Below are 12,093 nucleotides of genomic sequence, written 5' to 3' on the forward strand. Positions count from 1 at the left end.
GACCTCAGCCAAGCTACTTTTGGATGATTATAAGTAGTCCCATGACGGAATCAGTAAACAAGGAGGCAAAGAAATTGACCACACACTTAGTAATTATTTCTCACAATCCTAAGTATTACGTGTAAACAAACCTCTCAACGGTCATTTTAAATAGCAATATGGTGTTGATTTTTTTTTAGGTTTGATAATGGTACTATAGTTCTATATATAGTTTTTAAAAAACTCTTAGAAAAACACAAATATTTATGGATAACATAGAGTTAAGATTTGTGTCAAAACATTATAGAAGGGGTCTGTGGGTAGTCTGACCAACTGAATACTAATATATAGCTATGGGAGAATGGAAAAAAAACCTGTTTTGGACAAATGCTATACAAAAAGGTTTAGTTAAAATTCCCAGTGATAGCATCACATAATTCAAAAAGTATTCTCTCTACATCAATGTGGACAAATCTCAAAAACTTTATGCTGGACTTAGACATATGGTGCATATAACTAAGGATTTCATGTATATGAAATTCTAGAATGGGCAAAACTAATCTGTAGTAACAGAAAGTAGATTAGTGATGGCCAAATCGGGGGCAGGGGAATGTTCTACATCTTGATTGGGTGGTATACATTTGCCAAAGCTCACCAAACTTTACACTTAAAATGGATGCATTTTATTATAGGTAAATTATTTCTCAGTAAAGTTGATTTTTCAAAAGTGCTCTCAACTTAGAAGGCAGCAAAGTGATGTGCTTTCAGAAATTAGATGACTCAAACGTGGCTCTAGTGATTTCTACAAAGAAATGAAAGATTCATATAAAGAGTTCGAACATTATTACTGCAAAAGTAAGAGCAAGAAAGTAACATTCACAAGTTAATATATTGTTTCAAATAATATGTGATTTAAGATATGTGTAACTAAAACTTGTATGTGGTCATTTGAATCCTGCATCTCTAAAAATGTTTATATTTTAGTTGCAAAAAAGCCACAGAACACCTGAAGTGACATTTTTGGAAAAAAGAGTGATCACCTTATATTTGGACCTGCCATATATTCAGGCATATACTCTGTCTCTCACTTTTCTCCAACCCCTCAGCCATAAAAGGGCTAGGTCAGGTAAGGTCTGTGTCCCTTCTCAAGGTTCCAGGGGCCTTTACCACAATGAACTGTCCTGTTTGGCATTTCTGTGACCCTACTGGAGTGGAAACTTGGTCTGATCCATCTCTGCTGTGTTACTGCTATAGAGGAGGCACCAGGAGTATTTGTTAGGAGAAAAGCAGAAAAATAGGTCTGCCCTAGCTTGGGCCAGTGGCTAGCAAGGACTCTCCCCTTCTCTTCCTTTAGTGAAGCAATTACATATCCCTGCCACCTCCCTGAAGAAGGTACATCTGGAGCCCAGCTCTCCTGCCTCTCTGGGTCCCAGTATAGAGACCCATCAGCAGAGGCAACGAAGGGTCTGCAGAGAAAGCAGAGTTCCTGGATGTGGCTGGGCCAGGCCTTGTTTTGCCTTGAATGATAGAAAACATGAGGTTCTTAAGGGGCTGAGAGTACATTCCAGGTGAGGAGGAAAGCAGGACATCACTGAAGTGTCAGGTCCAACGACTACGTAGGAGGCATAGGTAGATATTGGGGCCAGAGGTCAAGGAGCCTAGACCAAAGGTGGGGTGGAGCTCAAGGTGCACTGAGGTGAGTACTTACTAAGTAAGTACTGGCTATACACCAAGGTGCAGGCTGGCTCAAAAACCCTTGAGAAGGGCTGGTTAGACATCTAACAAACTACTGAGTAAAATTTAAAGATTAAAGAAAAGGGATAAAGTTGTATGTATGGATCAAATTAGACACTGCCAATCTATAAATCAATGGTAGAAGGGGCTCCACTAAGCTATACCGTTATACCTTCTATATTTATTCATGGTTATTACCAGAAACAAATAAACTGGCAGCATTTGCTATAAATTTGTTGAGAACATTCTCCACTATTTCAAACAAATAAGTGTCCATATGAGAAACTTCTTTTATAGTTTATCCCTAGGAGACTTTTTCTCCCCTAAGTTAATCAGTTATCAGAATAGAAAGAATTTTTGCTTTGGCTACGAGGAAGCTCAGCTACATCTGATTCTCAGTCACAGCAGCTATGTTAACCCATATTAACCATACTATAGTTCTCCTTTTATAACTGCAAATCCCATTTCTGTACTACAATATTTTTGCCCTTTAAGTACCCTAAACTTTTTTTTAAAGGGCTGGAAAAGAATATATTTGTGGTGGGCACAGTGATGTGTGCCACCCAGATTCCCCAACAAGGAAGCACTTATTGCCCCAACTGCTGAGAGTGCTGTCAGCTCCCTAAGGTCACCTCAGCAGCAGAGAGCCATTTGGCCAGGGCTCCCTGGGGACTCTCCCTGTGCCTCTTCCTTCCACAGTGTGGTATCAGTACCGCGCGCTAACCAATTGCGCCACCGGAGCTCCTTTCCAGAGAGCTGATCCCAGCCAAGGGCACTCCCTAATAAACATTCTGCACACTAACCTCTGTAGAATCTGCTTCCCGAAGAAACCCAACCTGTGACAGCACTTCACCAAATAACTAAAAATAGAAAACAGCGGGTATGGGTATTATGCAAAGGGGTGAGGATATATAATAGAATGTTCATACCTACATGAGAGGTAACACAGAATTGACTCGAGCCAGGCTGCCTGGGTTTGAATCCCATCTCTGCCACCTCCTAGCTGTGTTTTTGGACATGTCTCTCCATGCATTGGTTTTTCATCTGTAGGATGGGGATAATGAGAGTACTTACCTCAATGAGGAGTAAATGAGACAATGTGAGTGCAGCTGTTCTATTAGGCTTACTATATGCTAAGTACTATTCTAAATGTTTAGTAATGGATACCTGGGAGGTCAGGCCCACAACGCCAGAGGGTCATGTGGGCTGAGACACCTCCCCAGACCTCAGGCACAGGTATTGGTGGGGGCCGGGCATATTGAAGCATGAGTGTTGGCAGAAACAGGCCCAAGCAGGACTAGCCTGGGTGATGTCACGGGCATGTGCCTTGAGTGGGTGCTAGGCTGCTCCCTCCCAGCCAGTGCAGCTGCACGCATTGCCAATGACACCCACGTACCCATATACTAGTATATGCTGAGCTGGGGAAAGCCCATATCAGCCACACCCTTTGTGCGCCCTGATTTTCCTGAAACTCCTTTGGTGGAGGGAGGCACCTGAGGCCTGGGATGCTGGCTCAGAAGTCCCAGGAGGAAGTGGGGCCCTGTTTCCTGAAGGAGGGCCTGGCAGCCGACTGAAAACATGAGCTTCTGTTGGCAGGCATTTCTGAAGCCCCTGGGGGCCCGGCCCCAGAGACCAAAACACAAGCAAAAGCAAGGAAGCATGAGCTGCATTATGGAAGCTTCAGAAAATAGAAAAGCCGACTTTAAAAGTACATTACAGCCCACAGGCTGCCCAAGCTGGCATAAGAAGCTCAAGGAGAGCTGCAGCACTTAGGAGGGGTCCTCCTAGAAAAATGGACAAAGTCAGATAGGCAGGGAGGGTCCCCATTCAGCCCACACCTGTCTTCCTTACTTCAAATGCTCTCCAAGTGTTCCCCCATACTTAGTAAACTCTAGCCTTCTTTCTGTTCCTCAATCCACTAAGCTCTTTCTAACCTCAGGGCCTTTGTACATGCTGTTACCTCTAGAAAGTACTTTCTTACCCCTAAAACTTCACCTGGCCATCTACTCACATCCTTTGGGCCTTTGTTCGGTCCTAGAGGGGTCCTCCTTACCTACTAGATCTGAAGTAGGGCTCTCTAATGTTTATCTCATAGCCCTCTGTTCTTTTCCTCTGTAGCTCTCATCCCAATTTACCTTACATAACAAGTGTTTGTCTGTTTAATGCCTATGAATTCCTGGAGGGCTGGTGCTGGGTTTCTCTTGTTTTCCCAACTCATGCCACCAACGGCCACACAGGGAAGCTCAGGGGCTGCAGGCAGGGGCAGCACCATCTTAAGCCCAAGCTAGCTCAAGCCACACTTTATGAGCACTTATGTTTCTGAGTTCCATGTGCCCTGGGCCAGCCATACCCAAGGCCTCCCCTCACCTACACCGATTAGCCAGCTAGCCTCCATGCCCACTGACTATTGGCCTACTTAAGCCAGTGGCTCTCTTTGAGGCAGCAAATGCATGGAGTCAGACAGACTTGGGTTCAAATCACCTCTTGTTAGTTGTGTGGCCTTGGGGCAAGTTACAGAACTCTGAGTCTGTTTCCTCATCATTAAACTGGGGACAATAATCCCTGATTAGAAGGTAATTATGAGGATCAGGTGAGACACGTGTGCAAGCACTGCTGCACTGGGGTCCGGTATTAGGTCAACTTCAGTTCCCTCCCTCCCTCCCACTTTAAAGGCTTGTCGCTAGGTGGCAGTCCATCTCAGCAGCCTGCCGCCTCCTCAGGTGGCTGAAGCCTCCTAGCACCAGGCACTGGACATCAGGCTGAATACTCAGCTTCCTTAGGGGCTGCATTTGAGGGAATCAAAACACACATACACACACGTTACTACTGCAACAAGACACAGAGGCAGCACGCCACCATCACCACCCAGCTGGGTGGGCTGCCTGACCGGTCACTGCTACACACACACACATCCCAGAAGACCGGGATCTTTCTCTGGCATCTGCTGCATGCTCTGCTGGGCCTCACCTCTGAAATGTGGTATAAATAATTCTGCTCTGGCTCAATATCTGGTTGTCCGGCTCCACTGTGATCTCAGATGTCTTTGGTTTGGGCAGTTCTCTGTGACAGGGGCAGCTAGACTGCAGGGGCGAATCTAGAGAATGGCTTCAGGAAGACAAAGAGTATGAATTATTCAGATACAGGTATATCTCAGAGATATTGCAGGTTCCGGTCCAGACCACCTTAATAAAGCAGGTATCATGATAAAGCGAGTCATGGAGGGTCTTGCCTTCAGTTTGTAAAAAAATCACAACACCTGTGAAGCACAATGAAGTCAAGTGCACTAAGATGAGGTCCACCTGTAACACAAAAAGGCCTTGTGGCTGGAGATGGAGAGTGAAGGGGAGGTGGTGAGAGAGGAAGTGGGAGAGCAAGGGACCCGGCCACACAGATCTTGCTGGGCCAGGTAGGGAGTGTGGATTTTAGGATAATGAGAAGTCACGGAGGGGTTGAGGCTGGAGCTAGTAAATCATTTAATTTCCTTTAGAAGACCAAAGAGGGTCAAGTTTGGGTGAGAAAAGATGGGCTTGGGCTTGTGGAGTGGAGATATCTGAGAGCAGAATGAACTGCTGTGGGGTTGAGGCAGACAGGAATCAAGAACACCCCCAAGGGTTTTGGCCTAAGCACCTTAGAGTTTCGTGCCATGTTCTAAGAAAGTGGAGGCTGTAAGAGGAGCAGTTTGAGGAGGGAGCGAGGTGCCTGTTAAGTGGGGACGTGGAGCAGGCAATGGGATGCAGGGGAGACACAGGTGGGGCGCTGCGGGGGCCAGGGTCAGGGCGGGGGCGGGCTGTGAAGCCTCGGGAAAGGTCAGGGCGTCTTGGGAACTGGCTCAGGACCCGGCCCGCAGGAGGCTTCTGAGGTTGGAAGGCAGCGGCCGGATAGAGAGGACAACAAGGGAGTCAGTCCAGGAAAGCCAAGGCGCAGGGGAGCATCTGCAGGAGGGGCGCCTTAAAGGAGGACCTGTACCGTGTGCTACCACGCGGACGCGGAGAGCGCGGGGTGGCGGGCAGCGGCTGATGCCAAGGCCAGCGCCGCAGGCCACCGGGGCCGCGGGTGCCAAGGCCCCGTAGGGGCTGCTCGGCCTGGGCTGCTTCTCCCCACGGCCGGACCCTCTCAGGCTGGACCCACGGGCCGTAGGGGCGAGACAAGCGTGGGTCTGCGGCCTGTGGGCCAGCCCTGCGCGGCCAGAAAGGCGGGGCGGGACAGCCCTGCTGTCCATCAGAGCCCGGCGGCCAATCCGCAGGCGGCCCCGCCCCCTCCTCCCGGGAGAGGGGGCGCCGAGGACCCGCAGCCGCCGGGAGAGGCGGCCCGCCTGGCTCACCGCGCCGGGCAGCCCGCCCAGCGACGAGGTTTGACTGGCGGGCGCGGGGGCCGCTCAGCGCCCTCACCTCTCTCTCCGGTGGCTTCGCGGGCGGCGCTCGAGGAGCGGGGGTGAGGACACGGCTGCGGCCGGGCCTGTGCGGGACAGGGACGGGGCGGCTGCGGCCGACTGCCGGGCCGGCGCGCGGCGGCCGCGCGTGACAAGATCGGCCGTGGCCGCGTGAGGCGGCTGCGGGACGGGGACCGCGGGCTGGACTGCGAGCGGCGCGCGCGCCCCGCCACCGCAGCGCCCCTGTCCCCGCCCGGGCCTGTCGGGGGTCTCGGGGCGCAGGCGCGGCGGACGGCGGGCGGGGGTCCTCCCCACGGGCTCGCGGGCGTCTTTGTTCCCGGCGCGCGGGCCGGGGCGGGGCCTGCAGAGCCGCCCGCCCTCCCCTCAGGCCCCGCCCTGTCTCCGCCCGCAGGAGCCGTCGCCGGGCCCACTCGCCGGCCGCCCCAGCCTCAGCCCCCGCCGCCGCCGCCTCGTCTCGCCGGCCGAGCCCGCACCGTCGCCTCCGCTGCCCCAGCGCCGAAGCCATGGCGGGCGCCGCGTCCCCCTGCGCCAACGGCTGCGGGCCCGGCGCGCCCTCCGACGCCGAGGTGCTGCACCTCTGCCGCAGCCTCGAGGTGGGCACCGTCATGACTTTGTTCTACTCCAAGAAGTCGCAGCGGCCCGAGCGGAAGACCTTCCAGGTCAAGCTGGAGACTCGGCAGATCACGTGGAGCCGCGGCGCCGACAAGATCGAGGGGGCCAGTAAGTGCGCCCCCGCCCGGGCCCTGCCGCCCGCGGGGATCCAGGGGCCCGGGCGCCACTCCGGCAAACTTTCCGGGCCTCCCCACCCCCTCCGGGCCCCGCCCCCGCCTCGGCCCGGGTGGTCACCCCGGTGGGGGCATCCGGGTCCTCGGTCGCCTGGCAGACACCCCTTCCCCCAGCCAGGGGGCGTGTTCTGGCGCTTGGCCCAGAGGCCTCAGAGCCCTGGTGGGCGGGAGGGCGGCGGAGCAGGCATCGGGTCCCCCCCCACCCCGGGGATGCTGGTGGGCTCGGGGGTGCGGGGAGCCGAGGCAGAGCCTCCACCCAGCCCCTGAACCTGGGGCCTGTCGCCTCCCAAAACCCTTTCTCCCCAAAGAGCAGTCGTGGTGAGACTCTCGGGCCCCGGGCTGGACTCTTCCTTGCAAAGGAACCTTGGGGTTCTCCAAGGAGAACTTGGGTAGGTGTGAGGGTCAGGCTGTTTTGGAGCAGAACCTAGTCTGCTCATCTCCCTCTTGGTGGTCCCGTTTGGTTGGGCACAGCCTGCGAGAAGGCAGTGGCTGCTTCTTCCTGCGGCTGCTTTTGTTCTGAAGCTGGATAGTGGAGGTCTGTGTGGGTGGTGAAGAGTCCTCAGGCCCCCCTTGGCCCCTGGAAGCGCCTTCTGAAAGCTTGGCTCCAGCATGGCCAGCCTCGGAGTCAGGGACGTTTTGCAAGAATGGGCGGCCAGTTTGGGGTCTTTGTGTCCTCTCCTGGGGCTGCAGGGAGCCAGGGACAACTCCTCTTGATTTCCTGCCTCTTTGCCCTCCCAGGCCTGTGCAGGGCTGCTTTTGCACCGGTCTCAGTGGGAGGAGGGAGTGGGGAGATTTTGAAAAATCGCAGATCTGTCAGAGCATTATTCCACTTAGTGCATGCCTGTGCTGTGGCCCGATGGGCACCCAGCTCTGTTCTCCGCTCCCCGCCTCCAGGTGTGAGAGATGATGTGTCTGCAGCCCTGTGCTGTGGGTTGCTTCCTGCAAGTTTCCCCCTGCGCGCCCCCCGTCCCCCCCCCCCCCACTAGTGTTAGAGGGAGCCAGGCTCAGAACTAGGTCCATGTGGAGGAGGGTGGTCAGGAAGTGACACCCCCAGGGGAAGGTCCTGCAGACCTCCTTGGGCATAGCGTGTATGCTCGGAGAGGGGTGAGGGGATGGGGAGGAAGGAAATCTTGTGGTGAGGCAGCCATCCTCAACTACAAACTCCAGATCTGATACAGCTGCTGAACTTAGAAACGGCAGCCGCCTTCCCACATGCCCCCATGGGTCCTGTCAGCCACTGGGTGAAAATGTTAGTGATTTGAGAGACAGGATTTCAAAGTGGAGAAAGGACCGACATTGCTGAGGGTTGAGATAGTTTGGGGAGCATCACCTGGGTGTCAGGCTCTAGGCACAGCCCCTTCCTTGCTTCTGTGGTGCTCCCTGTGAATTTGTGGCACTGGCTGGAGGTTCCCAGATAGAGATGTCCTGGGTAACAGGCTGCATTTTAACCATTCATGTGACCAGCAGGCAATAAAGGCAGCACTAATTGAAGGCTTTGAAGCCCACGGTTTAGTTGTGCCCCCCCCCCCCTTCTCTGAGCCTTAGTTTTCATCATCTTTAAAATGGGAGTAATAATAGATCCAATATATATACTGTATGGTTGCTATGAAGATTAAATGAGAAAATTTATGTGAAACATTTAGCACAGTGTCTGACACATGAACGTTTAATAAATGTGAACTGTTATTAATAACAATAGATTATGACTGCCCGCCTAGACCAGCCGTGGGCAAACTACGGCCCGCGGGCCGAATGAATAAAACTAAAAAAAAAAAAGATGTAATGATGTTTACTTTGAATTTATATTAGTTCACACAAACACTCCATCCATGCTTTTGTTCCGGCCCTCCAGTCCAGTTTAAGAACCCATTGTGGCCCTCGAGTCAAAAAGTTTGCCCACCCCTGGCCTAGACCCTGACTGTGAATGTTGTAGAGGTGGAATGTGGCTGTAGGAGAGGGTGAGGGTGCAGGAAGAGCGGAGGATGGGGACCAGACTGAGTTAACATTTCACTTAGATCACTGCCCAACCTCTGGCAGGGTTGGAGTGTCATTCTGTGCACCAAAAGGTGGTGGGTTCAATTCCTGGTCAGGGCATATACTCAGTCGGGTGCATATGGGAGGCAACAAATTGATGTTTCTCTCTCACACTAATGTTTCTCTCTCCCTTTTTTCTCTCTCTAAACTCAATTTTAAAAAAACAAAACATATCCTCTGGTGAGGATTAAAAAAAATTTTTTTTTAGGTCACTACCTGGAAAAGGGGAAGAAATGTTTTTCTGTTGTTGTTTTTTTTGGTGTGTTTTTTTTTTTTTTTTTTTTTTTTTTTTTTTGCTCCAACCCACTTAACTCACCCACCCTCCTACCGTGTAGAACAGTGCGTAGAATAAGTATATGGAGATTCGCACATCTGATGCCTGACTTCTTGTTTGTAAGTTGGGTCCTGAGCAGAAGGAAGTAGTGTGTAAAGGCAAGAGCCTAGTCCATGGTGTCTCAGGTCTTTGAGGGATGGAGGGAGGAATGCTGAGAACCTGATAACCCTAGCCCCTGAGGATGGGTCAGCCAGATCTCATTAAGTAGCTGGGATTTGAGAGGCCTGGAGCAAAGGTAAAAGACAGAGAAGGGGCCCTGGCCATTTGATTTTGGAGACCGGGACTGAATGAGTCTGGGTAAAAAGACTAGTAGACACTTGTGTGGAGTTCAGATCTTGTAAATGGAGCCCCCTACTGAAGCTGGCCCACTTCTGCCCATTCATGGGTGCACCTCATTGATGGGTTCTGATCCCTGCAGCCCCGCTCTGTGGACTCTGGGGAAGGTTGGGCTGCCAGCTGGGTCCCCTGCCACCTGGCCTCTTGCCCGTGCCTCAGGTGTCTGGCCTTTTCCTGCTGGCCTTGCCAAGATACCATGCAGTGCCTGTAGCTGGGCCAGAGAGAGAGAGAGAGAGAGAGAGCACGAGAGAGAGACATTTGTTACCCTCGGGTGTCCTTGGCCCTAAAGGAACAATGCTGTGGTTCAGGGAAGTGCACAGCACTCACGTAGACCTCCTTCTGGCCTAGCAATGCCCTCTCACTTCACCACTTGTGAAGTAGGGCTGGTTTTTAGGGTGGTAGTTTGGCCCTAAAGAGGGGTGGAGAAGTGCTTTGGTGCCAGTTGTCATGGTGGTATGACAGGAACCAGGGTGATGTTTATACTTTTTTTTTTCCAGATACTGACATAAGTGAATACAAAGCAGTTACAGACTTCCTGCTGAGTGCTACAGACACTTTTCATCATGTTTTCTTGGCTAATCCTCACAAGGGCCCTAGGGGATAGTTTGGAGTACCATTCCATTTTACAGATAAGGAAATAGAAATGCAGGGAGTGAATTTTGCTGTGGGTGATAGTGCTGGTGTGGGACAGCCTCAGTGTACCCAACTCTCCAGGCAGTGGCTGGCTAGCCAATCCCAAGAGGACTCTAAGCCTTAGGTTTATGCTGCAAATGGGCCTCAGGCCCATGTCATTTTGATCTGTGTTTCTCCTCTAAGGAGAAACCTTTGTGCTCAGACCTTAGGTGACAGACAGCCTCAGCCTCTCTAGGCTCTGGTTGCATACTTTTCTTCTGGTGTCTTCTGGATGAGATGGTTCAATGAAGGGAGGTTATGGGCAAGTGACCCAGGTGGAGGCTCCCTGGAGAGCTCTGCATGCCAGTCAAGCACATCTGTGGGGATTTTGGAGCCCTAGGCTTTTGTCTTTGATTTTTCTGGAGCTGATCTTCTAAATCAGTGGTTCTCAACTTTGGCTGCACATTAGAATCACCTGGGAATCTTTTTAAAATCCTGATTTCTGGGCCTCATCCTCCGGAAAGTCTCTCTCTTTGTTACTAATGTTGTGGCCCCACCCCATAACAAAGAAACAGAATTCCTGGAGGATGAGGCCCAGAAATCAGGATTTTAAAAAGATTCCCAGGTGATTCTAATGTGCAGCCAAGGTTGAGAACCACTGTTCTAGATGCTAGGCCCCCTTGTAGTGAATGGAAACAGATTCTTGCCCTCAAGGAAACTGAAATAGACAATGACAATTCCTAGTGGTATCTTTGATGCCAAGGGGTGGGGGTGGCAGAAGAAAGCAAACAGTCTGGACAAGGCAGTCAGGCTCAGAGAAGAGATGATGTTGGGACAACTATCTGGAGCTTGACCCCTGTGACTGTCAGACTAGCGAGGAGAGAGACCACGAGGCCTGCACTAAAGGCTAGCTAGGCCCAAGGCGCCTGCTCAGGCCTGGTGTCATCAGGGGTTTTCTTTGTGCTGGCTGCCTGCTCCTAATGGGAGAGGGGCAAGAACACATGTCTGAATCTCCAGAGCTAGCCATCCCTGCCTGTGTTTCCTGTCTGACTGTAGTTTTTCCAGGGGAAGTGAGACCTCTTAGTGTTTCCTCAGCACCCCAGGCTTGCGCTGATGTGTGGGTTTCAGACCAGCCCTGCCAAGCCTCCTGTCCATCTGGGGCTCTCTCTTTCCTGTGAACCTAGGAAAGGGGCCTGCTGCACAGCTGGCTGGAGGAGCTGAGCACACACCCAACACCTACAGCTTCTCGTGTGTGTCATCAGTTAGAGATATTGGCTACTAGCCTTATTTTGGGTCGCCCCTTGGAATGAGGGGCATTTATTTATTCAGTAAGTATTATTTGAACATCTAGTTTTCCACTGAGGGTTCAAAGATGAGTGAGACATGGTCTGTGTTATTGAGGAAATCCCAGACCCTTGGAGAAGACAGACTTGGGAACATGTCATTATAACCCTGAGTGTTACATACTATGATAAGGGTCTGTACCGAGAGCTCTGCTTAGCAAGCTGGGGGTTGAGGGGAGAGAGCCAGGAGAGGTGACCTGTGCACTGGGCCTTGAGTGATTGGGGAACTTGCCCATGCCCTGGTTGAGGCACAGAGGTCATGTGCCAGGGTTGGGAATGTGTTAGGTGTGGTAGAGAGGAGGCCAGGGCTGATGGGAGCAGCTCAGGGAGGACTTCGGTGTGCTGTGCTCATGGGCTGCAGTCTGTCCTGCAGGCTGTCTCTCTGAGCTTGCCTGGGAGAGGTTGAGGAGGGAGACCAGTGAGCTACTGCAGTTCACAGGAGACAGTTGATGAGCAAAGCAAGACCTCCTCGCTGAGGCAGGGGAGAGATGCAGTGGTGGTAGAGGAATGGGGCTGGGCCTGGAGGAATGAGACAGTGAGCATAGC

General features: G+C 52.1%; 1 protein-coding gene and 1 long non-coding RNA gene across 5 annotated transcripts in view; one reads left to right on the forward strand and one right to left on the reverse strand.

Annotated features, from left to right (window-relative positions):
• Positions 1-639: 639 nt before the first annotated feature.
• On the reverse strand, positions 640-6,436 carry LOC118662894. Of its 2 annotated transcripts, XR_004969918.1 has the most exons (5): positions 6,102-6,436; positions 4,681-4,818; positions 2,647-2,757; positions 2,517-2,573; positions 640-781 (listed from the first exon to the last, which is right to left on the reverse strand). It is a non-coding gene; the product is annotated as an uncharacterized LOC118662894 (long non-coding RNA). The 2 variants fall into 2 exon arrangements; XR_004969919.1 differs by lacking the exon at positions 2,517-2,573 and having other exon boundaries at positions 2,643-2,757.
• Positions 5,973-12,093, forward strand: part of PLCG1 (phospholipase C gamma 1) — a 36,234-nt gene continuing 30,113 nt past the window's right edge. For 2 of the 3 annotated variants that reach the window (XM_036321884.1, XM_036321885.1), the window contains exons 1-2: positions 5,973-6,144; positions 6,495-6,823. In XM_036321884.1, coding sequence (XP_036177777.1) covers positions 6,607-6,823 — 217 coding nt within the window. In that variant the 5' untranslated portion in view covers positions 5,973-6,144; positions 6,495-6,606. The remainder of the gene's footprint in view (positions 6,145-6,494; positions 6,824-12,093) is intronic. The other variant, XM_036321882.1, reaches the window with a different exon arrangement.

This window comes from Myotis myotis, unplaced genomic scaffold (assembly GCF_014108235.1).
Source record: "Myotis myotis isolate mMyoMyo1 unplaced genomic scaffold, mMyoMyo1.p scaffold_m19_p_9, whole genome shotgun sequence".
Lineage (NCBI taxonomy): Eukaryota > Metazoa > Chordata > Mammalia > Chiroptera > Vespertilionidae > Myotis > Myotis myotis.